The sequence below is a fragment of the Tiliqua scincoides genome, chromosome 9 (genome assembly GCF_035046505.1).
Source record: "Tiliqua scincoides isolate rTilSci1 chromosome 9, rTilSci1.hap2, whole genome shotgun sequence".
Taxonomy (NCBI): Eukaryota; Metazoa; Chordata; class Lepidosauria; order Squamata; family Scincidae; genus Tiliqua; species Tiliqua scincoides.
The window spans coordinates 47,122,557-47,137,489 of NC_089829.1; the positions used below are offsets into that span (position 1 = coordinate 47,122,557).

Sequence of the window (14,933 nt, forward strand, 5' to 3'; positions counted from 1 at the left end):
TGAACATGGTACAAAAGCCAAGCCCTGAAGCTATGCTTAGCCAGTTCCCTGAAGTGGACGAAAGAGAGTCAGCAAATCTCAATAGCTAAGAAATTCTTTGGACGGAAGCCTTGGTCAGGAGTCCCAAAGACCCTGGGCATCTACTTGAGAAAAAAGATTAAGACGATTCCTCCCCTCCTCCCATGATCCAGTGGCAGCTGAAAGGTCTCGTGCTGGCTCTGAAAACCTGTAGACGTTACCAACAGAGCTCAATTACTTGGGTATCTGAATTAACGTTCACAAATATCATAAGAAGACCAAAGTGCCACTTCAGAAGCTGCTCAAAGCAACATGCAAAACACACTTCCTTTGAGTTGCTTGCAGGAGTCTGCTGCCTAACTCTGTCCAAATGCTCCAACCCTGCACTGGACCCAGCAAGGTTTTGCTCTGCAGTTCAGGCAAGCTGGCAGGCAGGGGTCTCACCAGGGAACACTTTTCCCCTCCCAGTTCACAAAAGTGCCGCTGGCTTTCTCAGAGAGGCGGCCAAGGGTGCTCAGGATGCTCTGCACACTCTCGTCCACCGTCATCGGGGCCAGTCCCTGCGGAAAGAGGACACGGGATTGTCACAAGGACTGTGCAAAGGATCATCAAAAATGAATAAGAATCTGAGTTGCGGTCTGAGAGTTAACTTAAAGATCTTTTTAACCAAATAAAGCAAGCCTTCTAGAATGTGCTCTGCTGCTGACCACAAGCCTACATGGATGGGCTTGTACAAAGAATTAGTTGTTGGCAACCTTCAGTCTCGAAAGACTCTGGTATTGTGCTCTGAATGGTGGTTCTGGCACAGCGTCTAGTGTGGCTGAAAAGGCCAATTCGGGAGTGACAATCCCTTCCACACTGGGAGCAAGTGCAGTCTGTCCCTGGCCTGTCTCCCTGGCTATGGGCCTTCCTTCTTTGCCTCTTAGCCTCAGACTGTTGGCCAAGTGTCTCTTCAAACTGGGAAAGGCCATGCTGCACAGCCTGCCTCCAAGCGGGCCGCTCAGAGGCCAGGGTTTCTCACCTGTTGAGGTCCACTCCTAAGGCCTTCAGATCCCTCTTGCAGATGTCCTTGTATCGCAGCTGTGGTCTACCTGTAGGGCGCTTTCCTTGCACGAGTTCTCCATAGAGGAGATCCTTTGGGATCCGGCCATCATCCATTCTCACAACATGACCGAGCCAACGCAGGCGTCTCTGTTTCAGCAGTGCATACATGCTATGGATTCCAGCTTGTTCCAGGACTGTGTTGTTTGCAACTTTTTCCTGCCAGGCGATGTCGAGGATGCGTCAGAGGCAGTGCATGTGGAAAGCATTCAGCTTCTTCTCCTGTTGTGTACGAAGAGTCCATGACTCACTGCAGTACAGAAGTGTACTCAGGACGCAAGCTCTGTAGACCTGGATCTTGGTATGTTCCATCAGCTTCTTGTTGGACCAGACTCTCTTTGTGAGTCTGGAAAACGTGGTAGCTGCTTTACTGATTTGTTTGTTTAGCTCAGTATCGAGAGAAAGAGTGTCGGAGATCGTTGAGCCAAGGTACACAAAGTCATGCATAACCTCCAGTTCATACACAGAGATTGTAATGCAGGGAGGTGAGTCCATGTCCTGAACCATGACCTATGTTTTCTTAAGGCTGATCGTCAGTCCAAAATCTTGGCAGGCCTTGCTAAAACGAAGAATTAGACAAATTCATGAATCTACCAACAGTATGAAGACTGGGCCCACTGGAGCTGTTGCAGAATCCCTTCTGCCCAGTACTCAGACTTGCGTGGGGGGGGGTGGATGTGCAGGAGGGAATGCTGATACACCTTTCTTCCACTTCCACCCAAGCCTTGCTTCTTTTGGCCAATTCAGGCTCCCCTGGGCCTCAGTTGTCAGCTGACCTCCATCATCAGTGATGGGTACCCTTTGAATAGTATTGCACAGCCTGTACAGTCATAGAAGGTCATCTGTTGTTTCTGAAGAGAGGCACTTTCTGCAAGGTGAGTGGACAGTTGCTTATTGCCTATTGTCACCTTCCTCAGCCCTGAAAACAGATTTGGCCTGAGTGTGTTTAGTGGCCCCCAAAAGACACAGAATACTGAGGTGTCTGTTGGGGAAAAAAGAACAGCTACACACTGGGAGACAGGAACTTGGTCTGTTTGAGGCAAGCAGGCACTTGGTTTGAGGAGATGCAATAATTTATGGTAGGTTTAAATATAAAGTTTGAAAATATTTTTGAAATATTACTTGGACATTGGCCAGCTAGATCAATGCATTTATAGTATTTGCATCTATGTTGGGCTAAGATTCCACAATGAAGCACTTACCGCCCTCTTTCCCATCTCTGTCTGCACCCACCCAGGATGCAACGCTATGCACAGGATCTCGTCTTCAGCAAATCCCAGCGACATGCACCGTGTGAGCATGTTCAGAGCAGCCTGGGAGGGAGACACAGCAGAAACAGAGCAGTGAATGATGCATCCTGGTCCACTGAGAGGACTGCAGGTCAAAAGAAGGGCTTGGGAGGCCAAAAGGATTTAATTTGGTACACTTTCTAGGGACAAGTTTTTGTTTTTTTCATGAAGAATTATACATGCCCTTGCACTGTACTAAGATTTCCATTTCTAATTTATAAGATTGAAGCAAATTCAAACCTCTACAGTGCCAACAATGTCTGTTTAACAGTTTTATAAGCCCCCAGCCCGCCCACCCAAGACAGAGTCCCTTCCGCCAAGGAGCTTATATTTTCCATTCTAATGATGTTAAGTAGGAACCTTGTCCATTCTGACAGCGAAGGTGGTGGACAACAGCGGAAGAGGAAAGAGGCTGAAGTCAATGGACTATTGGGAGAGAGCAGGTGAGAAACTCATTCATCATACTATATTTCTTTCTTTTTTTACATTATTCTTGCCACTTTTCAAATTTAATTTAGGACTGTACAATAAAAACACACAAACACAATTTAGGTTCAAACCAACAGATCAGGAGGAGGACATTATAGGTCCAAGGCTGTGATCCTATGTACTACGTATATAGGAGTAGCTTCCCAGGACTAGCTCTCATTCAAGTTAATGGAACTTTCTTCTGAGTAGACACACCCAGGAGTGCAACATAGGAGGCATTACTGGCTGCTCTTCATTAACTTCCATAATTTTTATTTACATTTTATGGCTCTGAACAAAGTTTTTTCTCTGCAGAAATTGGAAATTGCCTCTGAATTGTTCTTATTAATTCCTACTGTAATTATTGAAGCAAAAGCCATAATTTGCAGCAACATCAATGTATATGCTTTGCAGTTTCACAAATAAAGTGAACAAACAAAGCAAGTCCCTGCCCCAATGAATTTCCTCCCATTCTCTTCACTGTGGGAAAAACAGATGAGGAAGGGAAGGAAGGAAGGTCTGGAAAACAGCGGAACAAGAGTTTAGAGAGTGCGTGAGATGGAAAGACAGTTTCTTTGTGCCTTGGTGCTCTCAGGCTAGATAAGCTTTCACAGTTTGCACTCCCAATTCAGTATATACATACCTTGCTACAACGATAAGAAGTGACACGTCTGGGATCCCATGCAAAGCCACTTTCGATGGAGCCGGCTTGACTCGAAATGTTGAGAATGGCAGCTTTGCTGCAGCTCATCCCTTTCTGGGGGCTCTCCTGAGCTGCCTTCCTCAGCAAGGGGAGGAAGGCCTGGAGATGGAGAGAAACAAAAAACCCCAACCATTTAGTTTTGGGGCAGGGGCTGGTGAAATGGACATCCCTCCATCAATGCAAAAGCTACAGTGTGAATCCAAATGTGAGACTGGCAGTTCTTTGCCAGTGTTGTGCCAATATTCTGCTATGGATCATCCACATGGCAGCTTCCCACAACCTTGATTCCAAAGGTGCAACCTTCTCTCATCAATTCACCTCCATAGAAAAAGCACCACCTGTTGAATTTCTGTCTGTCACGCAGCTGTGAAAGGAACTGGCACATTGTCCTGAAAAGCGATGGGAATTCATGCATGACCCCATCAGTAGGAATTACTGGGATCAGGCTACTTGTTCTGCAAATGCTAAGGACTTCCAACAAAGTGAGAACTTGCCAAGAAGGGCCCTCGAGATGCTCTTACCTGGCTCACCAACATGGGCCCTATTGCACTGATCTTATACACTTCAGACATGTTCTCCGGGGTTTCAGTCTCCAGAGTTGATGGTTTCACAGTCCCAGCATTGTTGATCAGCAGATTCAGCCCGGCGCCTTTCAGCTGCTCAGTGACTTGGGCAGCAGCAGCCTTGACGCTGGATGGGTCAGAAACATCTACAGAGGCACAGAGAAGATTTGGCTGGTGATTATATTCAGACATCCATAGCCCTGACCCATCCTGTGGAACCTTGCTGGACACCTGGCCCCCTGGAATTTCAGAGATCATTGCACATCGCTTTTTCTTGCATACTATTGTTTATGTATGCAGTACTGATGTTGCAAGGTGCAAAAACCAAGATGTTACAAGGGATCCTAGATGTTACAAGAGATCTCAGATGTTGCACTGTAATCCTAGGTACCAAAGCAAACTCAGTAGACAAAAGTGATCAGATCCAGGCTTTTATTGTAAATCCATCAGCAAAAGATTGTAAATCCATCCACGTCCCCAAAGGAGACTGTGAGCATAGGAAGTGTGAAGAAGAGAAGCCTCAAAGGAAACTGCTTGCACCAGAAGTGGGGAGAAGAGAAGCATGTAACGCCTCCTTTAGCTGACTTTTATTACAATCTGGGGTTCCTTCCTTGAAACACATTTGGAGACAATTCATTGGTGGGTTCAAAACATCTGTTGTTTTATAATAGGCCATCTCATACATCTGTTATATACCCCCTTTATATACCCCTGTTATATACCCTGAGATCCACCCCCTTTGTGTATTTCATCTGGTTATTCCAGGGCTTTTCAAAGTGAGGTGCCGCGATGCCCCAGCCTGCGGGCCCTGGCCCCTGCCACCCTAAGGGGTGGGGGCGGCCTGGAGGCAGGGAGGAGGAAGCGGCGCGATCCCCAGGATCGCGCCGCTCAGGGGGGCTGCAGGGGATTGGGTACACGTATGTACCTCCCGGGAGTGTGGGGAGCAGCAGTGCAAGTAGATGCTCCACTTCCGCTTTAGCCCCCCGAGCCCCCTGCCTTCCCCCGCCCCCGCTGCCACCCACACAAGAACTTAGCGGCTCAATCTCTCCCAGAGAGTTTGAGAACCACTGGGTTATTCTCATAATTTCCAGCAGTCAACAAAATAATCACTTCTCTTTAACTGTTCTTCAGAGGAATGGAAAATTAACCCCTTTGCCCTTTACCTGTGCAAAGAAATGTAATTGCACTCCTCCCAAATTGTGCAAAGAAAAGGTTAGACTGATCAAAGTTGTTACTGGCAGTGCTCTTTAAAGCACATATAACATGTGGACACTAAGGGTCAGCAATCATGTGCAGGGATGCCATGTTGACGCCAATGACATGCCTATGCACAGTACTTTGGCAGTGAAAGATTACTGATGGCCCAGTCCTATCGTGGATTGGGTCCGTGCGCAGAGAGCTTTACAACACGATCAGAACTGTGTGTCCTGAAGATCTGTGGCTTCCTGCCAACAGTGCTTCAAATGGTTGTGGTACTCTTCTGGCCCTTCGCTCTCCAGGCAGGCACCCAGGAGCAAGAACACAGGTTTAAATGCATGTTTCCTGCCTGCCTTGAATCAAACAGACCTACACAGAAATAAAATACTGGCCTCATAACAAAGCACAACAAGGAGAAATTACTCTGTGTTGAAGGGGCCTTCTGACCATTCACTTAGTACCAATCCTGCCCCAGAAACGTTAATAATAATGACGTAAAGAAGATTGATGGGGGGTTGAAAAAGTCTTGCATGAGAAGTCCATTATCTGGGTACAATTTCCTCAACACCAAGAGGAAGTCCCTTCTTTTGGCACTCGCATCCTAATGTCCAGCTACCTCCTGCTTTGGGCTCACCTGAGCATGTGGTCCTTCTGGGTACAGGCAGGTGGCAAAGATCCATTCTGGCCGGTTCTTTTTCCCAGCCAGTTGCCTGACCAGCTCCAAGCCAATACCCTGGTTGGTTCCAGTCACCAGAACGCTCTGTGGCTCCAGCATTGCCGTCTCTCTCACCTTCCTATGTCTGAGTAACAAAGTCCGCTGCCCAGCATCTTTGCCCTCAGTTCTGTAACCAATTAGCTCCGATGTCAGCTCAGATGCTGCATTTTTCAACACTCGGGTGGCTCAGAGCTGTGTGTGGCAGGGGAAAAAAGAAGGAAATCTGAAAATTCTTGCATGGTCCTTGCAGTAACTGCAAGGGTGACTTTTGGTCCAGTTGGGGAGGACATTTGGCAAAGGCCTGTACAAGTGAATTTTGAAGAAAGAGGGAGAAGCTGGTGCCATCCTTCTGTGTACCTTAAGACAGAGCAGCACATTGACTTTAACCCCTCGTTTGGATTGAATTATGAAATTTAGGGTACTTGATTTTATTTCGGCCCTTCACCTTCCCCCTTTTGTGGGACAGGGGAAAGGGGGCATGAGCAGAGATTGCACCCCTTCCCCACTATCTCCAGTCTGTGCTTGGCGCTGACAAGTGTCAATCCACAAAGACCAACAGAGTTTGCCACTTGACATAATACCTCTCCTATCTGAGTGCATCACAAGTATGCTGCCATCCTTCAGTCTCGGAAGACTATGGTATCGCACTCTGAATGGTGGTTCTGGAACAGAGTGTCCTCTCCAGTGCGCGAAGCCTGGGTAAAGTAGATATGGAGAATAGACTGTTTCCCATGCAGCAAATCCCCCCTCTCCACGTCGCTGAAATGGTCCAATGGAAAGGCAGAGGCCAATACGGTTGGTTCCAGCGGCGTCGCAGGAGTTGCCAGAACATGACTGTTCAGCCATGAACTGCCTCAGGGACTCCGGCTCTGGATTTTGCCTGGAGGTTGACTCCTGAAGCCTTTTCCATAACTGGATGTAGCCACAAGGCAGTGGAGGTTTGGGATCAGAGTTTCCTTCTCTCAGATGAGCTGCCTTCCCAGACTGACGAGTCCCATCTACCCTGTGGCTGAGGGCCTATTCTTGTCCCCAGCCCCCAACCCAATTATGGGTTATTGCTAAGATGTGAACTGGAACAGTATTATACAACCATGGGTCTCACGGTAACTCTCTCTCTCTCTCTCTCTCTCTCTCTCTCTCTCTCTCTCTCAACTCTGAACTGCAGCAGGTTATAACAGGAGACAGGACCTCTTGCTCTGTCTGGAAAAGACCCTGGCACAAGGCCAGACATGCGGACAGGCTGACACCTCTCCTTTTCTCTTTTCTAAATTGGTATGTTCGGGATTTGCCAAATGTCCTTCCCTGCTGAGCCAGAAGCCATCTTCCCCCAGTCCCTTTCGAGGCAGTTACTGCAGGGACCATGCAAGAATGTCCAGGTTTCCTTCCTTCCTTCCTTCCTTCCTTCCTTCCTTCCTTCCTTCCTTCCTTCCTTCTTCTGCCACTCACAGCTCTGTGTGTTGTACAGAATCTGAGCTGACTGAGCTGACGCAGAGGAACGGACTGTTTACACAAGTCTGGGCAGAGAGGCTGGGCAAAGGACTTTGTTATTCAAACACAGGAAAGTGAGTGAGATGGCAACACTGGTGCCACAGAGGATTTTGGTGACTGGATCCAACAGAGGCATTGGCTTGGAGCTTGTCAAGCAGCTGGTGGGGAAAAGCAACCGGCCAGAATGGATCTTTGCCACCTGCCGGGACCCAGAAGGAAAAGGAGCTCAGGTGAGTCCATAGGAGAAGCTAGCTGGACCCTAGGAAGGATGCCTAACCTTCCTTTTGATGCTAAGGATGTGCCCAGGGGAATGAAGTTCAATGAAGCTAAACACCAGCTTCCCAGTATTATTGTTCATGTTGACTGGTTATGTTTATGTTATGAGGAATGGTACTTGAGCATGTTCACAAGTGCACTTAATAACAGATTCAGGGCGCAATCCTAACCCCTTATGTCAGTGCTTTCCAGCACTGGCATAGCGGTGCCAATGGGACGTGTGCTGCATCCTGCAGTTGGGTGTCACTCACGGAGGCCTCCTCAAAGCCAGGGAATGTTTGTTCCCTTACCGCAGAGCTGCATTGCCCTTATGTCAGTGCTGGAAAGCACTGACATAAGGGGTTAGGATTGCGCCCTAATTGTCCCTTGATGTACTTTGAGGAGTCTACCATTTTCTTTGAACAACTGTGAGGTTAAAGAACAGGAATGAGGTAATTCCCCCATTCTTCTGAAGAGAAAAGTGATTGTTTGTGTGATATAAGTGATATTTTCAAGTGAACTTGAAAAGGGTGTTTCAAGTTATGAAAATACCCCAATGAAACCATCTGAAATACATAAAAGGCCTGCATATCAGTAAGCAATAATTGAACTTGAGCCAGGAGTGTAGCTAGAGGGGGTGCAAAGCACTAAGTTTTGCACTGCGCCTCACTGCAGCATGCAAGCGGCCCCTCCCTTTGGAAGCTGTTCCAGGCAGCTGGAGCAAAACAGAGGGGTCTCCTCCAGTTTGCTCTAGTAGCCATGCTTAGGGTGGCTGCCTTTGCTGTCATGAAAAGGTACTGAAGAAATGGAGGAAAACACTTTACAAGCAGTGGAACGGAGAGATATTAACTGATGTTGGAACAGTGTTTGAACAGCTCCAAGCCCAAGACCGTATTGATTTTGGTTAATGACTGACAAGGCCGTGATCAAAACTTGAGGTTCTGCCTGAGATACTTTCAGCAGGATATTCTTGTTAAGTCCCGAGCGTGCAACAGACACAACTCTGGTGAGACAGCACACATGCACACTCACACCAAAGACCCAGCTGAGCTCCACTCGCCTCCAGCTTTGCCACGTTGCAATTGAATGCAAAGTTTTGTTGTTGCCTGACAATGTCTGCTTGTTTGGATCTTTCAGGTGCTGAAGAATTTGGCAGCTAAACATCAGGGTGTAGTAATCATCCCGCTGGGTATGTGGCTGCTGCCCTCCTCTGCTTGCCTTTGTCACTGTGTACATTAGTGGGCGCAGGGCTTGAAATGTCAAACCATTGCACGGGATCACTATTTTGCAGATTAAATATGGCTTGACGCCTCATTTGTAGACCTCACTCCACAGATGTTTTGCCCGGGTTGCATTACAGGGACCTCCCATTTTCTGAAACCTCAAACAGCAGCATGTTTTGTATTGCCTGCCCCCCAGGCAGTGCATTTGGGGGGCCGAGTCACACTAGCAGACCCTGCAATTTACATCTCAAATTTACATTTGGGAAAAGGGTCTCTTGTGAATATCACCATTCTTTACATGTGACGACTCTGAATGCACACTTTAGGAATTAGGTTCGAAATGCTTCCCTGTTCACTTGGTTATCCATCCCCACTTAGTTCTGAAGCCCCTCCTTTCCCATTCAACATAGTCCTTGTTCCGAATCCATGAGGTCAGTTGAGGGCTGATGCTTCAGGCTGAAGCTGGGAGGGGCTCTGTCCTACCTGGGAGGCATTGGGGGGCAGATGCCCCAGGTGGCACCCACGGGGAAGGGCACAGCGACCCTTCCCCATCTCCATTTTTTAAAAATGTTGGGGGCCTGTTTTTAAGGCCTTAGAAGTCCTTTTAGGGGCCGGGAAGGCTGCCCAGGACCTCCCCAGAAGGCCTTCCGAGCCCTTTGAAATGTTGGAAAACGGCACTTCCGGTTTTCATGGAAAACAAAAAAGTGCCATTTTTGGAGTGGGGGTGGCATTCTGCAGACCTGAGCCCCTGGGGCGGCACTAGGGCCAGGTCCGCAGTCGGGGAGGGGGAGCCTGCCACCCACCTCTTTCCACACCCCTGCCTCCACCACTCCTCCTCCTCCTCCCTGGATATGAGAAGGGAACCGAGCAGAGATACAAGTGTAGAGGAGACAGTAGTGCTGGGCTGTAGCTTCTTTGGAAGAGTGTGAAATAAATCAGGGCTGTTTCACACGTTAAAACGGAGCGATGGCATTCACCACTGTGCTTCCACACAAAGGGAGCCACAGCATGTACGTGTGTAATACAGATTGCATTTCCAAACATAATCTTGTCCACGTGCACATTACATGATTTTATCAGCATAAGATTGTGTTAAGAAAAAAAGTTCTCTGAACTTCCAGAAGGCCTGGAGTACAGCAAGGCAATAGTGCAGGTGGTTCTTCTGGGATGGATTAGGCCTAGGAATGGCTGAATGTAATCACCAGTCAAATCTTCTCTGTGCCGCTGTAGATGTTTCTGACCCATCCAGCGTCAAGGCTGCTGCAGCCCAAGTCACTGAGCAGCTGAAAGGGGCTGGATTGAATCTGCTGATCAACAATGCTGGGATTGTAAAGTCATCTACTGTGGAGAATGAAACACCAGAGAACATGTCTGAAGTGTACCAGACCAATGTGATTGGGTCCATGATGGTGAGCCAGGTAAGAGAGTTTCAAGGCCTCTTCTCCTTGAAAGTTCAGTCCATAACTTTTGCAGACCAGGTGACCTAATGCCAATATTTCCTCGTCATGGGGGATCATGAATGGATTCCTACCAGTTTTCTGGATATAATGGCTGTGTCTTTAACAGCTGCATGACAGACAGAATTCAACAGGTAATGTTTCTCCCATTATGGAGGTGAATTGATGGGATAAATTTGCATCTCTTGAAACAGAGATGTGTGTAGCTGCCATGTGGATGAGACACATGAGAATATTGGCATAACACTGGCAAGTAGCTGCTAGACTCACATTTGGATTCATACTGTTGCTTTTGTACTGATGGAGGGATGTCTATTCCACTGCTTCTGCCCCCGAACTGTATGCCTCCCTTGTGTTGTTTCCAGGCCTTCCTGCCCTTGCTGAGGAAGGCATCTCAGGAAAGCCCCCAGAAAGGAATGAGCTGCAGCAAAGCTGCCATTCTCAACATATCGAGTGAAGCCGGCTCCATCTCCAAGCTGCTGGGGTGGGATCTGGGACAGTGCGTCTGTTACCGTTGCAGCAAGGTATGCAGATTCCAGGGAGGCAAACTGAGCGGTTGGCTGTCCTGACACAACCAAGGCAAGAAGAAGTGTCTTCCTGTCACAGGGTGGGCATGCTTAGGACATGTTTAATTCTTCATGAAAAAGAAAACAAAATCTGTCTCTAGAAAGTTTGCCACGTAAAATCTCTTTGGCCTACCAAGCTCTCCCTTTGATCGGCTGTCTTCTCATTGGACTGGGATTCATCATTCACTGCTCTGTTTCTGCTGTGTCTCCCTCCCAGGCTGCTCTGAACATGCTCACTCGGTGCATGTCGTTGGGATTTGCTGAAGACGAGATCCTGTGCGTAGCATTGCATCCTGGTTGGGTGCAGACAGACATGGGAAATGGGGCGGTAGGTGCTTCATTGTGGAAACTTATCCCAAATAGATGCAATTAAATTTATTCAACTGCTTTGTCCAATACCTATGTAATATTTCACAAATATTTCTAAACCTTAAAAAAAAAAATTCTGAACCTGCAACAAAATGTTTTATCTCTTCAAACGTAGTGCCTGACTGCCCCAACCAGGCCAATTCCCCATCTCCTAGTATCCAGCCAGTCTTTTTTCCTTATGGGCACCTCAACAGTTTGTCAGTACCGGTCAAACAAGTCCACTGCTGAGGTAACAGGCAATTGTCCATTCACCTTGTGGAAAGTGCCTATCTTGGGTGACAAAAGGGGACCTTCTATGACTGCACGGACCGTGCGGTCCTATTTAAGCAGCAGACATTGCTGATGATGGAAGGAGGGCAGCTGAGATTCCAGGGAAACCTGAGTGGACCAAGAGAAGCAAGACCTGGGAGGAAGTGGAACAAGAATCCAGCGAACCTTTCCTTCCTAATGTGTGACTCTGAGACACCGGACAGAAGGGATCCCAGAACCGCACCAATGATCCCAGTGTGGCCCCAGTCTTACAGAATCTATTGCATTGATGAATTTGCCTGATTCTTTGTACGAAAGCCATGTAGGCTGGTGGTCATCATGACCACCAAATTCCTTGAAAGTGTGCTTCATTTTACTGACAAGACGATTAACTCTCTGACCACCACATTCAAGCCCAATTGCAAGAATGTTATACGTCTGTCAATTGGTCCTGGGAAGCTCCAGAGGAATGGCACTGCAGAAGGGCAGCTATTCAGAAGAAAAGTGGCTTGCTCCTATTTGCCTTTGAGAGTTGAATTAGATGCAAGGGCATTAGGAAGTCTCCCTTCAGTTGAACATCTTTTGTGGTCACTCTTTGCATAGACCTTGTGTCACTTGCTTCTTCTGTCTTTCCAGGGACTGGCCCCAATGACACTGGATGGAAATGTGGAGATCATTCTGAACACCCTTTCCCGCCTCTCTGAGAAAGACAATGGCGCTTTTGTGGACTGGGAGGGGACTGTCCTTCCGTGGTGAGATACCAGGATGCCCGCTTGCATGTACTGCAGGAGCAAATCCTTGCCTGGTCCTGCACAAGCTTTGAGTATTTAGATGGTGTAGGTAGCAGACTCCTGCAAGCAACTTGGATGAGCTGTGACTCTGTGTGCCACTTTAAGCCGTTTCTGAGGTCATGCTTTGGATCTTCTCATGATACTTGTGAACATCAATTCAGACACCCAAGTAGCTGTTGGAGACATCTACAGATTTTCAGGGCTGGCACAAGACCTCCCAGCTGCCACAGGATCAGAGGAAAAGGAGAGGAATCATCTTAGCCCTTCCTTTCAGGCAGATGTTCAGGCAGCTGTCCAGGGATGTCCATTCCTGGTGGCAGCTCCTATCCGAGGAGTTTCTTGACCATTAAGATTTGCTGACTCTCTCTTGTTCTTTGCAGGGAACTGGATAAGCATTGCTTGAGGGCCTTTCTCTTGTGCTATATTCATACATAACATCAAATCCCAATCTTACAGCCATACCATATAGCTCTAGTAGAGCCTATAAGCAGAAACTTGGAGTATTAGGGGAGACATTGGGGAAATTTGGATATTTTGTCATCATCCTTAAAACCTACACTGTGACCTGTATGGCCTTGTACTTTGGAATGGAAATCTTGCTAAATCCTTTTAAAATAAACGACAACTTTTTATTGCAACGTGTAATGTGTATTCCATGTGTTTCTGATACCAATCTTTCCTTACAATTGGAAATTACAATTACAGTTACAACTTTGTGGGGGAATCCTGCACATTAGAATTCGTATCAAAAAAATTTGAGGAAACGAGGGATACACAGTGAGGAAGTGTTAGGAATCTACATCTGCCTCATATACAGGCGTCCTCCTGTATTCATGGGGGGATATGTTCTCTCTCCCCCCCTCACAGATACAGAAACCATGGATTAAAGGAAAATGTTAAAAACACACACACTCACACAAACAAAAGGAAAAAGAAAACAAAAGCATTTTTTTTAAAAAAAATTTCAGATATGGAGACAACGGACAGACCAATGGGAGACAGAGAGAAGCCAAGATTTATTACCTTGCAGGAGCAACAACTTAGCAAGCTGGATAGACCTTCAGTTAAGCTAGTCCAGAGCTGGTATACGCAGAGCTCAAGCTTTTAGAATATGAAAATAAAAGTCCTGAAGATCCACATGTCCTAGACAACTTCTTAGATGTCTTAATTAAAGTCAGGAACAGACACAATGATGTTGTTCCTACCATGGCCCAGGGAGTGATTGAATGCAAGGAAAAATATGGCTTTGACCCTTTTTAACTTAGTAAGCATCTTGTGGAGGTCCTGTACACTGCATTGCACAGTCACAGTGCCTGTGTGAGAAGGCAATCCAAGGTTACAGGCCCGAGAGAGGCATGTTTGAAGCCATTTCTGCCCAATGTTGCTAAATAAGGCAGAAATAAGGCTTGTCCCATTGATCCAATCTTCCAAATGGCTACAGAGGGGGCTCCTCAGCTTAGGGGATGCTAATCTTGGTTATTCAACAACCTGTAACTCCTGAAGTCAACATTTAGGTATCTGCATCCTCCCAGCCATGGACTATGCTCCTGTTCTCCTATGCTTCAGCCACAAACAGTGCAAAGGTTTTCTATTTCTGAGTTAAAACCTCTAGACTGGGCATTTCATTACATGCTCCTCTTCCAGCAGCATGAAGTGGCACAGACTGGAAACAGGTATACAACCTGTATTGGCACATTGCCAAAGATCTAAATATGTTGAGAAGATATTGGTCTACACAATTTCTCCCTGATTCTTCCAGTCTGTTCTTCCATCATTGGGCTAATCTTTATTAAAGATTAATAAAGGGGAAGCGCTGAGGCACATTTCATTAGTTTGCACCTGTTAGCCAGGATCCCTCCTGTGCCTCATTTTGTCAAGATATATTCTAGGCGCAGAGTCACGATCATGATCTGAGAAAAGTAGGGATAAGCAATGAGGAAGTGTTAGGAATCTACATCCTATCTCCCAGGAAGATGGAAGAAGTCATATCTTCCAGGATTGCATCAGCTGCCTTTTCCTCATGGAATGATATAAAAGGGGGCTTGAGATGCCATTCAGCATATGGTCAGCCGCACATGGGAAACATGCAGATTTGCCCATGAGAAGGACATGTCACCTCAGAAGGAGGTGTCACTTCTATTTGGATGGATTTAAGAATGCTGTATTGCAGTAGTTCTCAAACTTTAGCACTGGGATCCACTTTTTAGAATGACAGTCTGCCTGGGACCCACAAGAAGTGATGTCATTCACCTGGCAGTGATGTCATGGCCAGAAGTGACATCATCAAGCAGGAAAAATTTTTAGCACCCCCATATGACAAAATCAAATAAAATCAATTAGTGAAGTAAATTAAAAGGTTTACAGTAAGTTTAAACATTTATTTAAAATAAAGAAGATCTCTCCTAACCCTCCCCCGCAGTTGCTGATGTGTTTAAAAAGAATTCCCCAAACATCCTGAAGGCTGTAATCCTACCCTCACTT

At 46.9% G+C, this 14,933-nt stretch overlaps 1 protein-coding gene and 1 pseudogene across 1 annotated transcript; one reads left to right on the top strand and one right to left on the bottom strand.

The window, feature by feature from the left end:
* Positions 1-458: 458 nt before the first annotated feature.
* LOC136660449 (C-signal-like) lies at positions 459-6,114 on the bottom strand (annotated as a pseudogene).
* Positions 6,115-7,537: 1,423 nt separating this feature from the next.
* Positions 7,538-12,926, top strand: LOC136660200 (C-signal-like). Its single transcript, XM_066637298.1, has 6 exons — positions 7,538-7,772; positions 8,935-8,986; positions 10,251-10,438; positions 10,843-11,001; positions 11,261-11,371; positions 12,298-12,926. Exons 1-6 carry the CDS (start codon positions 7,626-7,628, stop codon positions 12,415-12,417), a joined length of 777 nt encoding a protein of 258 aa, XP_066493395.1. The 5' UTR covers positions 7,538-7,625; the 3' UTR covers positions 12,418-12,926.
* The last annotated feature ends 2,007 nt before the right edge of the window (positions 12,927-14,933 follow it).